Source organism: Myiozetetes cayanensis, unplaced genomic scaffold (assembly GCF_022539395.1).
Source record: "Myiozetetes cayanensis isolate MyiCay16 unplaced genomic scaffold, myiCay2020 scf3, whole genome shotgun sequence".
Lineage (NCBI taxonomy): Eukaryota > Metazoa > Chordata > Aves > Passeriformes > Tyrannidae > Myiozetetes > Myiozetetes cayanensis.
Window position 1 is genome coordinate 69,809,017 of NW_026087521.1, and position 18,883 is coordinate 69,827,899.

Below are 18,883 nucleotides of genomic sequence, written 5' to 3' on the forward strand. Positions count from 1 at the left end.
GATCCCGGTGGGTCCCTTCCAGCTCAGCACGTTCTGTGACATGTCCTACATCGCGGTGACCAAAACCGCACACAGTGCTCAGGGTGGGGCTGCACCAGCGCGGAGCAGGGCATGCTGTGTCATGTCGTGTCCTGTCGTGTCGTGTCGTGTCATGTCGTGTCGTGTCCTGTCGTGTCGTGTCGTGTCCAGGACATGCTGTGTGGTGCCCTGTCAGGGACACACAGCGGGGTGCCGTGTCAGGACATGTGGTGCGGTGTCGAGACATTGGGTGCGGTGTGGTGCCGTGTCTGAACATGAGGTTCGGTGCCGTGACACGCGGTGTGGTGCTGTATCGTGACAGGCGGTGTGGTGCCGTGCCGGGACACGCGGTGCGGTGTCGGGACAATCGGTGTGGCGCTGTATTGTGACAGGTGGTGTGGTGCCGTGTCGGGACACGCGGTGTGGCGCTGTATCGTGGCACGGGGTGCGGTGTCGGGACACGCGGTGTGGCGCTGTATCGTGACAGGCGGTGTGGTGCCATGCCGGGACACGCGGTGTGGAGCTGTATCGCGACAGGCGGTGCGGTGTCGGGACAGGCCGCAGCGGGGGCGGCCCCGCTCCCCTCACGCCGCCGGCGCGGCCCCTTTAAATGCTAATGAGGCGGCGCGCGTGCCGGCCCGGCCCTCGCTGACTGTGTTAAAACTTCGGCGGGGCCATTTTGGGGCCAGTAAGACCCAGCGCGGCCCGAGCCACACGCGCCGCCACCGCCCAGCCGGCACCATGAGCGAGGCGGCGGAGACCAGCGCTGCCAGCACGGCCGCCGCCACCACCACCAGCACCGCCGCCCCGGCCGCCGCCAGCACCACCACCAGCACCGCCACCACCACCACTGCCGCCGCCACTGCCGCGCCCGCCGCCCCGGACGGCGGTGCCAAGAGCCCCGGCAGCGCCGCCGCGCCGGGCGCGGCTGTGGGCGAGGCGGCCCCCGGCGCTGCCGCCACCGCCACAACGGCCGCGGCCGAGACGGAGAAGAAAGTGCTGGGTGAGTGCGGGCACCTGTGGGGCGAGGGGGGGGAGGCGGCCGTGCCTCCTGGGCCGGAGCGGCGGGGCTCGGCGGCGGCCGGGCCGGGACAGCGAGGAAGGGAGGGACAGACAGACAGCCCCGGGGAGCCCCTGCCCGGCACCTGCCGGCGCTGCCCCGCCTGGAAGGGGCTGCTGCGGAACGCTGTGTGCGCCTCTCGGTAGTTCTGAGGTCCTGGCACAACTTTTCTGTCCATAAGGAACGCTGTTTTAAACAGTGCTTCTAGGTTTAGTGGGGCTTGCTTGTTTAAGGCTTTTCTGGGAGTTTGCCTTTTTAATTTTTTTTTTTTTAGTTTAGTTTTTGTGTGTGTTTTCCTTTTTTTTTTTTCCTTCTTTTTTCCTAGTTTCTACTTTACTCTTAGTAAAGAAGCCAAAAAAACCAGGCTCCCCAGGGGAGTGGTCGCAGCAGCAAGGCCGACAGAGTTAAAGAAGCCTTTGGATGACACCCTCGGGCACATGGTGTGCCCCTTGGGGATGGTCCTCTGCCGGGCTAAGGGTTGGGCTCGATGCTCCCTGTGGGTCCCTTCCAGCTCGGCATGTTCTGTGTAAAAATGCCGCGTTGCCATCTCTCAAGCCCAGTGCACAGCAACTGTGGTGTTTTTTCTTTTTAAATTTGTGATTAAATAAGATCAACCTGTTGAAAAGGACAGGGCTTGGATCTGTGGAAATAGGGATGTGTTGTTTGTGACTGTGTAACTAACTCCAGGAGGCTGTTAAAAGCAAAATTGAAGCTGACTGAGAGTCGCAGACCTCAGTAAAGAGTGACAGCACCTTCTATGCTGAAGGGAAAGGCTGAGGTCTTCCTGCAGCAGAGAGAGGAGCCAGGTAAAGGATTTCTCTGGAGTGGAGGTGGGAAGAATTCTGGCGAAACAGAGGTTGGAGGCACTGTCTGTGTGATTTCCCCCTGTTACCTGATTTATCAGTAATTAGCACACAATAATCAGCACATCCATGGCTGCTTGTTGCCTTAACGCGGCTTGTTTCATTTTTGGTAATGTTTTTGTCTTGTCCACCAGTTGCTATTGGTTGTAGAAGAAGGGGGTGGGGGGAAGTGAAGGCACAAATGCTTCTCCTGGCCTAGCAGGAAAATGAAAGCCACCATGGGGATGGTTTTTCACAATGGCCCTATTGCTACCCAGCTTTTTAGTGGGAATCGTGAGGAAAATGATCACTGATAGTGCTAATTGAAAAGGCCTTGCCTTAAAGCCCACCTCAAATGTCCCTGTTAATGGTCGTGTAATTATGTTCACTTAAGTCTTTTACAAAGATCTCCTTAGAAGCAAATGCCCAGGGCGTCCAAATGTCTGACTTCTAGGAATAGGGGATAAGGGTTACTCAACTCTCTCCGTTCTGCTGGTCACAGGAAGCTTTGGCTTTCCTTGTTAAAAGGCTATTTTGTCACGGGTGGGAGTGGCTGATGATTGTTTCCTCTGATAGCTTCAGAGTACGGCATCTTGTAGCAATATGTGGGATTTCACTGGTGGGACAGACGTCATCACATCACATCAGCCCCCTTCTCTGACTCATCACTTTAACTCCTTGCTTGTGTTTTCCTCTGGGCTTGTTCTCCTCCTTGCCCGAGACTTCCCCGTTGGGACAGCTCAGGCTTTCCAGTGACTGTGCCATGGCCACGTGGATGTTCGGAGTCGTGCTGTCGTCTGAGGTTCTTCGGCCCCACGGTGATACTTAAGGGAAGGCTGTAAGACTGATGTCCGTAGGGAATAGCATTTCCCCAGTACTCACCCCTGCTTTCTGGCAACTTGTGCAAAAGTTGCTCTGAAACGGTGAGCGCACAGAGGGGAGTTATAACCCCCCCTCATCCCCCCAGCTCCCTGACTCCTCGGAGGGGTTTTGCCATGCTTCCTAAGCTTCTCCTCCTCTTCCTAATCTGATTGCAATAGGCCGACCGATTCAAAAGCTGTTCTGCAGGGGAGGGAAAGGATGATGTTGAGGGAATCAGTGGTATTAGCACTGTTTCTTAAAGCAGCTAAAACCTGCCATTGGCACCTGTTTCTGTGCTTCCCCTCTTTTCCTCTTGAGTTAGTGCAGTGAGCTCTTGTAGCCAGAGCCTTTGTGGTAGCAGAAAGCATCTGTATGTAGTGATGTCCCTAAAAACACTGATGCTGAAGATTGTTACTGAGTCAGTGTTAGGCAGTGAAACTTAGGGGTTCCTTATCTCTGTAAGCAAGAATTCTTGGGAATATATGTTATGCTGGGCAGAGCCCTTTTTTCTGGGTGATGTCTCAGTTTTCACGTGACTTTGCTTCTTCTAATTAAGAACATTTTTTGCAAAAAAAGTATATTAAAGGAGACTGAAAACTTCACTTCTAAAAATGGGATGAGAAGACGCCTGTTGTTGGAAGTAGTAACAGCAGCAGTACTGCAACGGGCTGCTGGTGGCAAACATTCTCATTTGAGGTCTGTGTTCAGAAGGGTGTATGAGAATGGCCAGACTTTGTGGGACTAAAAGTCTGGCTGGCTCTGTCATCTGGTCTGGGCGTTTAGGGAAGAATGCAGGTGCAGAGAGGATGAAGGTGACAATTTACAGTGAGTTCTTGCCTCCAGCAGAGTGGCTTGGACTTCTGAACTGGAGATTCTCTGGACTATTTTCCCTTTAATTGTCTCTCAAGTTCCTGCCACCCCCAAATCGTAGGTATAAGGTTTTTAGCAAGCAGTCATCTGTAGATGACAAGATCCTTTCCAAATAAGTGCTACGTAGATTGCTTAGATATTTGTGCTCAAGCTGTGTTAACAACTAACAGCTCTTAAACTGTAGAGGCCAAACCTCTCCTTTCAGCGGAGGTCTGAAAAGTACAAGTTTGTGGTGTCCACCCAGTTGCTGAGAGGGAAGGAGGGGTTGAACTGCCTCCATCACTGCTGAGTTCCTCCCACACATTCCTATAAGTTGGAGGAACAGGTTTTGCCAGATCCTATAAGACACTGCAGAATGGCTTCTAAGCAGATGCTGTTTCAGTGTTGAGACAGGAGCTTGTCTTGATCCTGGAAGTCAGGGAACATCAAGTTGGACAGTTTGTAGGTGACTAGCTGTAGCTGGTCTCTAGAAGCAGGAATCACAGATCTCTAGAAGCAGGAATATTAAAAAAAGTCTTCTGGTGTCTTATTTGGTTAAGAGTGATGCTGGCAATGCAAGAAGGAGCTGGGCCAAACCAGGGATGTGCTGCCTTTCCACTTGAGAGACATAGTACTTGACGCTGCTGCTTTGGCCAGTTCTGGTTTCCAGGAAAGAAAGAAGGGTAGCTCCAAGTGAAAGAAAGCACTTTTAAACAGCTTTCTCCTGCTGTGTTTCATGTCTGGCTACTGAGCTAAAGAGAACTGATAAGTGGCAGTGGGATTGTCAACCTTGCTGCCCGTGTCTGGGATAAGAAATACAAAAAGAGAAGGGATGGGTGGCCAGTTCTGGAAATAGAGCTTTGTGCTTTGTGTTAAACTCTGGGCTGAAGAACAGCCTGTTAAACCACTGTATCTTGCTACTGCATTAGTATAAACTGAGCTGGGAGAGGAAGGTACACTTTGTTAAGAGAACAGAATAGGTCTGGTGGTGAGTTCCTATGCAAGTATAAAAGTGTTTTTGTAACATTGTTGTACTTTCTTATGCTTTAGATTAAATTCTTTAACTTTTTCTTTCCAGCCACCAAAGTTCTTGGCACAGTCAAGTGGTTCAATGTCAGAAATGGATATGGCTTTATCAACAGGTATGTTTAAAGTGTGATAGACTCGTGGTGCAGATAAGATGCCATGCATTAGTAATTGCAGCAGGGACCTGGGGACCTGAGTCCCAGCTTCGTGCAATTGATGTTTAGCTTTGGCCAGGCACTTAAACCTTTTTTCTTAAAAACCCACCCCCAGTCAAAGGAAGAAAACAGAAAGGGTCAAACTCATTACAGATTTGGTGTGTTACCTGTTTCTCATGTTTGCTCATACTACACCCTTAATGAGCTGCATAATCTGTCCTGACTGCCTGGCTGTTTTCTAAACAGGAGGATGAAGGGAAATACTTCTGGGTAAAGTTTAAGTGTTAACTGATCAATATACCTCCTGTGGATACACACTGAGATGCTCTGATAGCACCTCACTGAAGATATTCCAGGCCTGGCTTTCACAGGAATTCTCTTTGTCTCTTTTTTTTTTTCCTTCTCCGCTGAACACGAGCAAAGCTCTGGATGGCATTGATAATCCACATAATTGTAGCTAATACTGATCACCCTGCAACCCTAGGTGCCCAGGAACCTTGCTTCCAAAGGTCCTGGCTTTTAAGGCTGGAATATCTGTGGGCTTGAGGGGCTTAAATGTCTCGTGTGCTTTATGAAGAATGAAACCCCTGCACGCTGAGCTCTTGAAAAGACATACCTGGCAAGTTATTTCGTTCTGCAAATCCTTGAGCTGTTTAACTTCAGGTAGATTTGGGGAAGTGCAGCAAGGGGGAGAAGACCTTAAAAGACTCTTAAAATCTTTTCTAGCAGTTGAGTGCAGAGCCTTCAGCTGGTTATGGTGTGATAACTTGTTAGCTGCCTTCCTGAAGTGAAGCCTGGAATCGCTTCAATCCAGCACAAGTTTGGGGTTACGCGTTATCTTCCCAAACTCTTTGACCTGCCCGTTGTGTTTGCAGAGAGGGAATGAACAGATGGCAGGGTTTAGGCTCTCCCTCGTTGTATGGGAGTACAGAATCAAGGTCTCAGACTTATCTTCATGTTTTGCACGTGGAGGCCTGAACTGTCTGGCTTAATCTGTGTCTGGGTCCTGCTCCCGTGGACTCTCCTAACACCTCTTGTGCACGGTTGCTTTGAGTTTCACTGAAAGGAGATCTCTGTTAACAGCTGTGGCCAGTCCTGCTGATAGTCTTGTTTGACCTCTAGGGTAACAGCTCAGGTTGCAGTCCCCGTGCAAGTGTTTCTGGGGAATCAGAATAGTGAAAAACAAGCAGTCTGGTCATTAACTGTGCCCTGTGCAAAACCAAAACACTGAATGTTTGCTGGAAGATTGCAGAGAACCTCCCCCTGTCCTCTCATGCTTTTGAAGGCTGGGGAGTCCTTTCTGCTCTCGAGCATATGACCCTACTAGTTCAGAGCAGGGTTTTGGTAGCATAGACTTAAGACAGAATGTATGGAATTCAGGGCATGAGAGAAGGAGGGTTTCATTTGTAAAGCCAGGAATTTCTATTTAAGTCTCATAGCCTAAACTCTTAGGACTTCTTGTTTTCTTTTCACAGAAATGATACCAAAGAAGATGTGTTTGTTCATCAGGTAAGACAGCAGTAATTGTGCTTAGAGATGTGTACTGCGGTAGGTTTCTAAGGCAACTCCTGCCACAACCACCCAACCTTGTCCTAGCTTCTCTTTAGAGTATTTACTGCAGATTCCTTCAATGAATGTGCATGTTTGAATTTTCATGGAGAAATATTAGGTTATGTTTTCCTTTCCTTCTCTCTGGAGTGTAACTGTAGAGTTATTATAACCCTTCATACTTTCTGTTTTTCTGCTCCAATTTTGAGGTGCTTGGAGGGTTTTCTGGTGTGCTTTGTGTTTTGGTTGGTTGTCTCCTCCTCTGTTTGTAAACACCTTGCTGCGTGTTGTCTCTCCTTCCCCCCATTTCCTCGTTCTCCTTCTGTCTTTTGTTCCTCCCTACCCTCCTCATCTGCAGGTTTGTTCTGTCTGCCCTCCCTGGTATTGGGGAGAAAGTGATCTAGTCTGGCTGTTGACCAGCCAGTGTTGCCATCAGCTGTTCTGCACGAGGCAGCTGCTCCCAGGAAGAAGAGGAGGAAGGCTGGGTGCCAAGTGTGCCCAGGCAGAGAGAGGTGGCCCAGAGGCTTGTCATTGGTTCACTTTCCTTGAGCTGTTCTAAGTTTATCCCGGGACTCTCAGGTTGCAGGCAAATGATGGCAAGACAGAGGATGCTGTCTCCATGCTGGTGTAAACTGATTATTGCCTTAGATCTGGTTGTGCATCATTTGCATCATTCACCAGAAAATAAAATAGTGCCCCTGGAGCTGGTCCCACATAAAATGTCTGCAGGCTCATGTGATCCTTAAGAGCATGAACTTTCTCCGTGGCATAGGTGACAGTATTTCCATCAAATGTAACCAGGACACTTGTGCTCAGGGCTGCTCACAGAGTATGAGGATATGTGCATATATAGTTAGTTGAGTCAACCCTGAGAGTTGGTTTAGTTCCCGTGGCTTCATGACTAAATAGCCTGTGATAACTGTTTCTCTGGGTCACAGGGTGTAGACTGAAACTGCAGAAGCTGGCAGGGAGTAAGTCTAGTGCCCACAGTGAGTGAAGGTGGTGTTGGGAAGTGTGCACAGTGCACATTCCTGGTTCAGCTGGTGGACTTGAGAGCAAGAGCTGTTAATGCATATACTGGTTTTTAATGGTCACTTTCCTTTCTTAAAGGACCTGTGCCTCGAGCATGTTGAGACATCAGTACTCTGATGGGAGTGTGTCCAGAGGGGGGGAAGAGTTCTAGTAACAGAACCATGCTCTGGATAGGCAGCACTCTACAGCTGCCTTTGAAGACAAATGAGGTCTCTATGAGAGAGTGAGAGGATATCCTGGAAAATGGCTGTTGTGCCGACAACAGAGATGACACAGATCAGTGTTCTGCTTGGGAAAGCTGCCTGCAGAGGCCCAGACAGAAGCTGCTGTCTGCTGTGCTGTTTGGTCTCCTTCACCTGTAGGGACTGTTCCCCTAAATGCAACCTGGTGGGTGTGTGTGGAGAGGGGATGGAGGCGGGCGCTTCCCACCTCCTGGGGCTGAGTCCTCTGGGAGTGAACACAGAGCAAAACTGGCTTTGGTTCAGAAATACCACATCGTGTGCAGGCCTGCACCCGACCAACCCTCTCGGGGTGGGCTGAGCACGGCAGAGTGGATGTTTCTGCAGCGGGATGTTCCTCAGCAGAGCTTGTCCCGGGCCCTGCTGCTGCTGGGGCCGCTCGGCGAGGGAGGCAAATCCCTGCTGTGAGCAAACATCCTGCTCCGGCTCTGCCCCTCCTCCCCGCGCCGGCCGGGAGGGGCTGGATTACATCCTAATCCCTTCAGAATAAGGCTGACCTAGTTGAATGGATCCAGCCTCCTCCCTGCCTGCATCCGCGTGGGGAGGGAACAGGCCGATCTCATGATTGGAATGGGGGTTAATGCTTGGTGGCTGCCTATTGGATGCTATTTATAAACCTAGTACAGATTAAAATGCTTTTCTTTTTAGGGCATGCATGGCTTGCTTTGAGTTAACTCTTTGTCTTGCTGGGGACCCAAGCAGTGGGTTTTTTTTTTGGGAAGGGCAGTTCTTCACCTGCTCAGTCTCACTTGGTTCGTGCCAGGTGCTGTCTGGGGCCCTGTGTCAGCCAGCTACAGGTGGTGTGAGCAGCAGGGATCAGTCCTGGCCGGGTGGAGTGTGCCTTGCAATGTTAACACCATTCCAAGTGTCAGTAGCCAGAGAAGTCCAGTTCAACTAGATATAGTTTGCATCAACAAGCAGTGAGGAGGAGTTAATCTCTTCTGTTGTAAGGCTCTTTCTTTCTCTTCACTTCACTGGATTGAGTTGATCATGCACAGCCTGGTGTACCTGTGGTGACAAACTTTGGCTGTTACTGTGACAGTGCTGGATGCGCATGGGATGTGCTGGTGTGAGCATATGGGAAGAACTCTCAAACAAACCCCTGAACTGGCTGTGAAGACTCTTGTAGCTGCCTGTTCATCAGTGTCCCCTTTGGAAAGGAAAGACTTTGTTGCTGAGTGCTGTCTGTGTTAATATAAAACATCTGTCCTCTGAATCAGAGGAGCTGGAGCCTGCAGGGTGCTGGTAAACAGTAACAGGGAGAATGGTGCTTTCTCCCCTCTGGATACACAGAGTAAAAGTCCTTCCATCAAGTTTAGAGCTTAGGCTTGTTGGAGGCTTATTTCAGTAGTGTTTACCTGCAGCCGAAGTTCTAAGTAGTAAAGCTGCGTAGTTCCTGCTTGGAATTCTAGGATTTACTCAAAATTGTCCTGATTGCCTTTATAAAATAAGCCCCAGCTTAGTGTGTAGCAGCCTCAGTCTCCTGTTAGCAGGTTGTTCAATATAACATTTATGGAAAAGCAAACACCTCTGTGTGATTTTCAGAAATGGGGCAGTTACACTAAAAGGTCAGCAGAAAGCAAACAAAGTTGTCTGAGCTAATGGTGGGAGTCCCTGCTTGCTAAAGTAATTCCCCAGAGAATTCACTTGAGCAGCTCGCTCTGTTTCTGTGTGTAACCCCCCCCCCCAAACATCCTCTTGGGTTGTTTTTGCTTTGGTAGTAACGATATGTACACTCTTACATTCTTCCTGAAGCTCTGCAGGGATGCTGCAGGGTGTAGGGACAGGTGTGGCTAGAAGGACAAGCTGGCCTGTTGCCTGAAACACAGAGGAGATTGTATTCATTCCCTAAACTAGTCAAGATCAACTTTAAGCTGATTGGATTTTTCCTTCAGTGAGAAATATTTTTGGGCAGTTGTTGACTGAAGGAATATTCTGCCATGCACAGGCAGCAACTCCTCTGAGCTTCATTCTGCCTGTCTTCCTTGAACTGCAGATCTGCCAACTCTCTTCTCTTCCTGCCCTACATCCCATTTCTTAAGCTGGATTTATGCCCTGTATTTCCATGTGTGTTTCTGTTTACTGGTTCTGCACCTGCCTTCTTCCTGCTGACAAAAGATGCACAGATCAGGAAACTTTAAGTGAAGGGCTTTAATAATCCAACACAACTTCAGTTTAGAAGTGGCTACTAAATTGGCTGGTACAATGCATGTCTCTTCTCCCCTGGCCTCTCCCAGCTGGTGAAGCCTTACCTGATGCAGGTAAGTAGACTTGTCTTGCCTACTTTTGTGGAATCCAACCAACTTTAGAGGAATCCAGGAAATACTCCACAGAGTAAAAAAAGGCATCTGTAGTTGACAGACTTGAAAATCACACCAGGAGGTTTGAGTGTTCCTGTGAGCCTGAGGAGGTTTTGATGCAAACCCATCTTGTTAGTAGTATTACAGCATTTTAATATAACTGTAATGATAGTGTTATTAGTGATAATAGTGTTATTATTTTGGAGGTTCTTCTCTGTAGGTGGTCTACAGGTGTCCTAATAACAGAAGGCACAGGTCACACTTGCTGCTAGAGCTGCCTTGGTGTAGCTTGCAGGAGGTGAAACACTCAGTATGGACTGTAATGATTTGGATGTTTAGCTCACTGGACAGAGTGGATCCTGATTTATAAACTCATAAATAGTGAGAAAAGAGTAAACCTTGACTGAGTATTGGTGGGACTGTGAAATGAGGAACATCTGTGTGTTTGAACTGTCTTGGTGTGGTGATTGATCTGGTGTGTAGAGTTGGGACTTTAGCAGAAAAATGCTGCCCTTCCCTCATCTATGGGGTTATGTAAGGGAAGTAACACACACAAATTAATTATTTTGTATCTTCTCTCTTTAAAGACGGCGATAAAGAAAAACAACCCTCGGAAGTACCTGCGCAGTGTTGGTGATGGAGAGACTGTGGAATTTGATGTGGTCGAGGGAGAAAAGGTGGGAGATTATGGAGGGTGGCCCAACAGAGTGGGGAGTGACACAGAACCTTGCCTGTGTCTCTGGGGTTTTGTCTAATGTGTTAGTCCCTGGGTAGGTGGCATTCCAACAGCTTTTCTATGGGAGAGCTAATTTTTAAAGGCTGATGAAGGTGTGTTTCTAGATATGTGTCAAAACTCTACTTCAACTACATCCCAGTGCTTCTAGAACCTATAGTTTTTACCTGATAGAGCATTCAAAGCTTGCAGCCTGCCCAGTAATCATTAACTGAGGCAAATATTGCCCTGAAGAGTTTGTTTGGAGTCTGGTAGCTTAATAACTGTAAGAACTTCCAAGTTCTTCACACTTCTACTTTCTTGAACATTTTTTTGAGGGTTACGAGATTTTCCTCCTTTTGGTCTTTAATCACTTACTTGTTGCTTCCTCCTCCAAACTCGGCCTGATAGGATCTTAACCAAGAGCTATGGTCATGAGTTATGGGGTTGGGAATAACCATATTTTGCACTGCATGGGAGAAGGGAATCGCTGTAGCTTGGTACTTGGACCAAAAAGCCTGTTTGCTGTTTCATCCTCTCCCCGGGTGTGTGTAGCTTTCTCCCAGCCCCTGGCTGACTGTGTGCTGTGCTGTGCTGTGCTCCCAGGGTGCAGAGGCAGCCAATGTCACCGGTCCGGACGGGGTCCCCGTGGAAGGCAGCCGCTACGCCGCCGACCGGCGCCGCTACCGACGGGGATACTTCGGCCGACGCCGCGGGCCACCCCGGAGTGTGAGTTCAGTTCCTTTAGTGCTGCTCACCCACCTGCTCAGCAGCTCTCCACCAGAGGGATCTGCACCTTCAGCCCTGGCATATAGTGAGCTGGCAATGATTAACTGAGCTGTGAGCGTTCTTCAGGACATTCGCGGTTCCTCCAACACATCGTTGACACCGATACTTTCTTTTGTTTGGTTTCTTGTAGCCCTTCCTTGTCATGTTTTTCTAGGATGTGTTGAAAGCATCTCCTCGGGTGTTGGTTTGAAAAGTAAACACTTAAAGGCTGAGACACCTAAGTGGCTCACCATGGCCTTTACCTGAAGCAAACATATAACTCATAACCATATCTAAACATAACTTGGAGGGTTTATTTGGAAAATGGGATTTATTTTAGAGGTTTGTCACTTCTGCATGGCATTGCAGTAGTTTGACCAGCTGGTTGAAACCTCCCTGTATCATCCCTTCACAGGCCTGTACCTGCAGGTGTTCAGTGTAAAGATAATGGTGTTTGGGGTTTTTTCCCCGTAAAACCAGCTATGCACCACTGTTCATTACATCTGCAAGACTTCCTAAGCATCCTCCCTGGAGGTTTTTGCAGAAGAAGAAGTAAGCACGAGGGCCATGACTGTAGTTGTAGCAGTTCTCTTATCTAATGCAAACTCGTGCAGCTAAAAGCCTGGCTTGCAGCTCACACTAGGATCCCAGTCCTTGAAAATGTACACAAGGGGAACAACTTGTGATTATCACCCTGTTTTCCTCTGGCTTGCTTGTATCTGAGTCCCCAGGCTGATTTGGTGTGGCTACCAGATCTTCAGCTGTTGTGTGCCCTGTGCCTGATGTCTTTAGCAATCATGTCTCGTTTTATAATGTAAAGTACACTGCCCTTTCTTTGGGATCACTGACTCTGGAAGAATTATGGCCTTAAAAGCTTACAAATGGCAGTTTACAGAAGGACATTAACCTGGGTGGTCATAAAGTTTGTTGGTCCTTCCTTTGGCTTGAGCATCCTCTGAAAGTCGTGTCTTGCCATCAGTGCATGGACTGCTCCTCTGGATTTGATATATTATGTGTTAAAATTAGGAGCAAGTTCTGTTTCATTCAAGGATAGCCCCAATAACAAGGGCATTGGAGGTTGTGCCTCTCTGCTTGAGGAAGTGTTCCCAGCCCTTGGGCACTCTTGAGCTGTGTTTGCTGAAGGTGTATTTACTCTTTCTGCACAGCTGAAGGAAAATGTTTCAGTGTACCCAGGCCTGCTGTAGCTAAAAAATCTTCAGGATTTTTAACCTGTCCTTTAGGATGACCTGATGTTTTGTTTGAATGTACAGGCTGAGTTGGAAGGTTTCTTTGGAGGAGATTGAGTTTCACCTGTGCTAGACATGGGGTGATGCTTTTAAGAAACTTTCCTAATAAATTAATCCCATACTTACTATCGTGTAGTAAAACAAGACCTCAAAGCTCTGGTTCTTTCTGGTTGAATTACACCTGTTTCAGTGAGTTGTGACAGCATAATTGTTTTATTCTGGAGCCATACTTCACTTCTGATCAATTGACACTGATACTAATGCAATGTGTTAGTTGAATTTTTGTGCTGCTGTAGAAGTGCAGGAAATTATCAGGACTTCTGGGCTAAGCAATCCAGTTGCTTTGCTATTCTGTTTCCAGCTGATTGTTTAAGCCAAAATCATTTAAAATATTGATATAACAATATTCAGTTCAAGATGAAGAGGAAAATGTTTGCAGTGTTTTGAGTGATGCTTCATCAGGTCTAGCCATTCTTTCCATCGCTACGGGAGATGGAGTCTTGTAACTGAGGTTCCAGCCCAGCCCTCTGCAGGGAGGAGTGGATTTGGGCTGTGCCATTAAAAACATAGGAAAAAAAAATCCAGTAGTGCCTTTTAAAGAGCTGTGAATGTGATGCTGATTGTCAAGGGCTGCGGGAGAGCTTTAGCTAATGAAAAATGTTGAGTGCTCCTCCCTACAGTTAGACTGGCTGATGCTTTTTAAATTTAAGTCAGGTTTTGTATACTGATCTCAGCAGGTGACCCTGTCAAATTATTGGGAATAGGTGGTCTAGCTATTTTTAGGCTCAGCAAATGAAATATTCCACCTGCCTCTAGACTTAAGTCTCTGCTTTATGAGAACATGGAAAGCTACAAAGTGCACTTGAAATTATTACTGCATTTGGAGGGTATTTTATGTAAGATTGTCAGGGTTGATCACTGATGTTCATTTAATTCCCCAAACTTTCTTGTTATGACCTACAGCACTCCAAGCTTTTTAAATGCTTATCATCATGTTATTTTATCTAAAGCAAAGTTCCCTGCCTGTGCAGGGTTAAAATAGAGCAAAATATGATGGTGGTGTAGAATTGAAAGGAAACCTGTCAAATGGACTACTAAAGGCTGTCAGGAGGCTTTTGCTTCCTCCTGGATCAGGTGCAGAAGATGCACTTATGTTTCTGGATGTCTTGTTAAACTCATCCTTTTAAAGGGAAGAGTAGCACACTGAGAACTCTAAATCAAGTAACACTTTAAAGAACAAGACATTGCTAATGGCTGGCATTTAAAACACAAACCCACCCAACTGACATACAGCTTTATCACTATCAGCTTTAACAACTAAAAGGGAGAGATAAACCACTGCATCTCTGAAAGGCTGAAAAGGCTTGAGTGTGTAGAAGAGTATTTGATGGGATGTAGTAGATTTTCTGCCTTTAAATTTCTTGGTGGTCGTTGTGGGAGTTTGCTGTGGAACGGGGCTTTGTGTAGAATGGAGCTAGAAGGGGTCTGTGGCAGGTTTCTTTGTTAACTTTCCAAGTTGGGAAGTGCCCTCATCGGTAGCTGCCTCTCCATAACACATCCACCCCTTACAGTGCAGTGCCATGTGTTGAAACACACTTGAATGTGCACCAGGGAGACCTGTTGAGGTCTCTGCTTTTTTTGGCAGGCAGGGAAGAGGCATCATCAGGTAGTTTTTTAGTCTGTTCCTGTGAAGAACAGGGGCAGCACAGTTGGCTCTTGTTTTGCCCTCCTCTTTGCCCAAATTAAATCCTTCTGAGAACCTGCTGCTTCTTTTTTACCAGTGCTGGTGTTTCTCTACTGATATACTGGGTTTGGACTGGCATCCAGATGGCTCTGTGGTTAATGCATTGCCTGTCAAATAAGGTAACACTTCATCTTTCCCTGTCTCTTCTCTTTTGGTAGCAGGGTGCTGAGGGAGAAATCAAGGACGGGGTCACAGAAGGAGGACAACTTCAGCAAGTGCACAGGAATCCTACCACCTACCGGCCCCGCTACCGCAGGTTGGTGCCGTTTCCTTTGCTCAGGATTCAGGTGCTTCTGTGTCCTACCCAGCCTTCTAAGTGCAGGGACACGTGTGCGAGTGGTAGGCACAGCGAGAAGCACTTCAATTCCTGGGAGAAAAGTGAGCCCCAGGAATAAGGGAAACAACTGGAGAACTTGTTAAATGTGCATTTCTTGTGGACTGCAGACAGTTAATACACATGGAACTCAGTCCTGTGTGTCACACAAGCTTGGTTTTATGCCCTGGTGCTACTTGTAGGTACAGAGGAAACCTCACTATTCAGTAAAACCTAAAGCTATGTCCTACCTCTGACATGGGAGCATGTACTGTAATATAGGAGTATATCTATATAGTCTATGTAATACTCTAATATAGGAGTATATCCTGGGTTAGGGGAGGGTATTGCTGTCAGTCAAGATGTGAGTGTTAAACTCCTTGAGAAACTCCTGAAGGAGAAGGTAACAAAACAGGATTATTGGAGTTAAGCCTTTCTAGAGCCTGTGGAGAAAGGGGGTGCTAAAGAGCCTGGAAACCTTCCAGAATAATAAGAAAGCTCATCAAACTGATTGAAGGGGAACAAATGTGCGAAGAGTGAAGTGACTGAGGACTCAGAGGCTGGGAGAAGAGACAAATGAAGGTGCATTGCAGAGGTCCTTAGAATAATGAGCATCATGGAAAGGATGGCACAATTGCTCTTGTTTGTTCTTCTGGTAAAAGAATATGCTATGAGGAGCCTTCAAGTGAAGGAAGTGGGAGACATGCTGAGAAACAAAGTGAAGTTCACTGAACTGTAGGACAGCCAAGGTTAGAAGGGACCTCAAGATTCCATGTGGTTTGTTCAGATCTCCCTGTGGATGCAGCCCAGGGCCCATTTTGCCTTTGCTGCACTGGTGCTCTGCTGACTCATGCTCAGGTTGCTGACTCAGGGTGTTGGGCAAGCAGCAGACTGCTGGAGCTTTTTCATGCCACAGGGTGTTGATGATGTTAAAAGCTTCCATCAGCTTGGGGGAGACTGGTGAAACAACTAAAGAAAACACCACTGTGATGTTTCTGGAAAGGCAAACTGCGTCTGGCTCAGGAAGTCCAATGGGAGGCTGGCAGGCAAAGACCCAGGAGTGGCTTACAGGTGGAAGTGAGGTTCCCAAGGGTTCTACCATTAATTGTTAGGCCTGGGCTGGAATACAGCCACACCAAGGCTAACATGGCAGAATTGGCCTCTGTGGCCACTGCTGGCTTGTTTCTTCTCCAAGAAGCCAGCAATCCAAATGGGATAATGACATCTTTGTTGTAGGATATGCTGATATAAATGGAGCAGTGAAGAGACACCCACCTTGCTTGTCTTTCCTCTTAGGCTCTTTTTGCCAGACAAGCTCCAGAGGGATGGTTTGCTCACACTGGAGATCATTTAAGGGTGGAACTTGGTTATGGAAGGCTTTGCTGGGCTAAAATTACTGTAGTTTAACCTTCTTGGGCTTCTTTCATGCCTACTGGCCTTTTCCCCCACTCCTCAGAGGGCCCCCTCGCCCACGCCCTGCCCCAGCCAGCGGGGAGGCCGAGAACAAGGAGAACCACCACGAGGCCAACGCCATGGGCCAGCAGCCTCTTCGCCGCGGCTACCGCCGGCCCTACAACTACCGGCGCCGGCCCCGTCCCGCCAGCGCCCCCCCTCAGGAGGGCAAAGAGGTGAGGCCAGCGGGCTCTCAGGGGGATGGGACACCCCTGCTGGGAGGAGAGGCTGGGAGAATCAGGGTTGGGCAGCCTGGAGAAGAGGAGGCTCTGGAGTGAGCTGATTGTGCCACCTGAAGGGAACTTGGAGGAAAGATGGGGTGAGACTATTTCCAAGGGCCTGGAGTGACAGGATGTGGGAGAATGGGTTCAAACTGCCAGGGTGTAGGTTTAGGTTGGATATTAGGAAAAAATTCTTCCCTGTGAGTGAGGGTGGTGAGGCCCTGGCACAGGTTGCCCATCCCTGGAAGTGTCTGAGGCCAGGTTGGATGGGGCTTGGAGCAACCTGGGATAGTGGAAGGTGTCCCTGCTATGGACTGGAATGAGATGATCTTCAAGGTGCCCTTCCAACCCAACCCATTCTGTGATTTTATGATTCCACGTGGCAGAGACTGAGGTTGTGATGGGGTCAATGCTCAAGAGCTTCTGTCCTATATGAGTTTTTAATAAGTGTTTTGTCGGTGTGCTGTGGGTGAGCGGTGACCAGCTCTGAAGTGCTGATTTCCCTGCCTGCTTCTGACCCTCTTGGAGAATGAGCAGCTTCTCTTAAATGGAACTGGCAGTGGGATAGGGATTGCTTCTGGAGAGTTCTTAATTGGGGTCACACTGTAGGGTCAGGCTGTAACAACTGTTTTTGAAGTGTAGAGAAATCAGTTGTGTTTTCCAGCTTCCTCAAACCCTCAGTCTGTCTGTAGTATAAGAGATGGATTTGAAAGCTTTGGATCCACTTCCTGAACTGCTGGGACCGGATCATTTCAGGAAGCTGTTTGCAAACACAGATTTTACCTTAACGAGGAGAGATTTTCTCATTCTGTGTCTGCTTTAGGTAGAAATACAAAGAAATACACTAAAGGTTACAAGATCACAAAAATAAAAATTACAAAAGTGACAAGGAATACACTAATATTTTCTGGGGATTAATTTTTCTTGATTACTTTAAAAACTGAGCAATGCTGGCTGTACCACTGAACAGAGGCAGGGTCTGGGGGTCAGTCTTTGCCTCTAATCAGGGTTTATTGTGTCTCAGACAAAGGTAGCTGAAACACCTGCTGAAACTCCTGCTCCAGTGACAGAGCAGAGTGGTGCTGAGTAATGCCCGGCTCCCCAGGCACCTTCACCACCCCTCAGGTAAGGAATGTGGATAATTGCTGTTTCCCAGCTGAAGCAGAGTTGTGTGTACTTCCAGGACTTGGCCCCTGGCCACGTGCCCTCCTGTATGGGGCATATTATGATATTTGTGATAAGTTCTGAGAGTGCTCTGTAGCCAAACCAAGAGCAGTTTGCTGCTTTTCTTCCTCTCTTCTCTGTGTCTGTCACAAAGTAAGATTTATTTATTTATAATTGATTTTTTTCAGGGAGCTCTATCTGGTCTATATAGTTACAGCATCTGCTGCTGATTAATAATATTTCATTTTAGGGGATCTTGATTATGGACAGGATAGGCCAGTTGTCCTTATCCTGTGTGCTGTAACCCTCTTTTCACCTGACATCTTGCCTATTCAATGATAAAATGAAACTTTAAACTGCATTTTTATTTAGTTTTTTAATGTGGCTCTTCAACAGGTGTCCTAAAATACAGCTCAAAAGTAACACCAAAGAAACTCACAAGCAATAAATTGTCAACAGTGATGACGAGAGCAAAGATTTGACCTACGGAAATGCAAAAGAAAACAAACATTTACCAGCAGCTGAGATCCAGGGAACGCCTACGAGAGAGATGCATGAGAGAAAAAAGAGAGCGAGGTTCAGAAAGAACAACCTCCCTAGTTTTCAACAGCAACTGTGGAGCTTTTGTTTTTTGGTTTTTATTTTTTTTTCCTAGAATTTCACTGTTTTGCTAGTAAGGAATTTTTCAATTTTTCAATTTTTTCTTTTGGTATCAAACTAAAAAGGGAAAAAAAAGCAACCAAAGAACTAAAAATTGAAACAAAAAATGCTTTTTTTTTTTTATTGGATGCTGGTGCTAAACCTCCCAAGTGTGATGAGTTGTTTTTTTCTGTGCCAGTCCTGGTCACTGCAGGACGTGGGGAGGAGAAACTTCCGCTTTCCTTGTTAAGATCTATTTGAAACTGCAGCATTGGGTGACGTTCCTCACAAATAAAAGTGATTTCAATTACTCAAAGAACCTGTTTGAGTATGGGTTTTAATTTTACTTTTAAAATAATTCATTATTTTGTTGCTTCAGCCTTTTCCATGCGAAAGGGAGCTGCCTCTTGGTATGTGTCTAAAACCATGCTGGGTGATACATGAGCATGGGTAGGTGGATACACTTCAATCCAAAACAGCTTCTTCTGCAAAGAGATTACACCATGAGGGCTATAGCCTGCACTGTCCCCTCTGCTCTTCTGGCTCTCATGACATTAAAGCTTGGATTTTCCTGTCACCATCTTGTGGCAGGAGTTTGGGGGATGTGAGGCGAGTTCCCAGGGTATTTTTCCTCATCTGTTTTGCCGGGTGTTGTATTGTGTAAACAGTAGGATCTAAGGTTTGAGACTCCTC

At 47.4% G+C, this 18,883-nt stretch overlaps 1 protein-coding gene across 2 annotated transcripts; it reads left to right on the plus strand.

The window, feature by feature from the left end:
- Positions 1-692: 692 nt before the first annotated feature.
- Positions 693-18,509, plus strand: YBX3 (Y-box binding protein 3). 2 transcript variants are annotated; one of them, XM_050324820.1, is made up of 9 exons: positions 693-1,021; positions 4,709-4,772; positions 6,287-6,320; positions 10,518-10,607; positions 11,249-11,371; positions 14,560-14,657; positions 16,171-16,342; positions 17,412-17,512; positions 17,948-18,509. In XM_050324820.1, exons 1-8 carry the CDS (start codon positions 760-762, stop codon positions 17,475-17,477), a joined length of 909 nt encoding a protein of 302 aa, XP_050180777.1. In that variant the 5' UTR covers positions 693-759; the 3' UTR covers positions 17,478-17,512; positions 17,948-18,509. The 2 variants fall into 2 exon arrangements, with proteins under 2 accessions (XP_050180777.1, XP_050180778.1); XM_050324821.1 differs by having other exon boundaries at positions 695-1,021; positions 14,563-14,657.
- Positions 18,510-18,883: the final 374 nt, after the last annotated feature.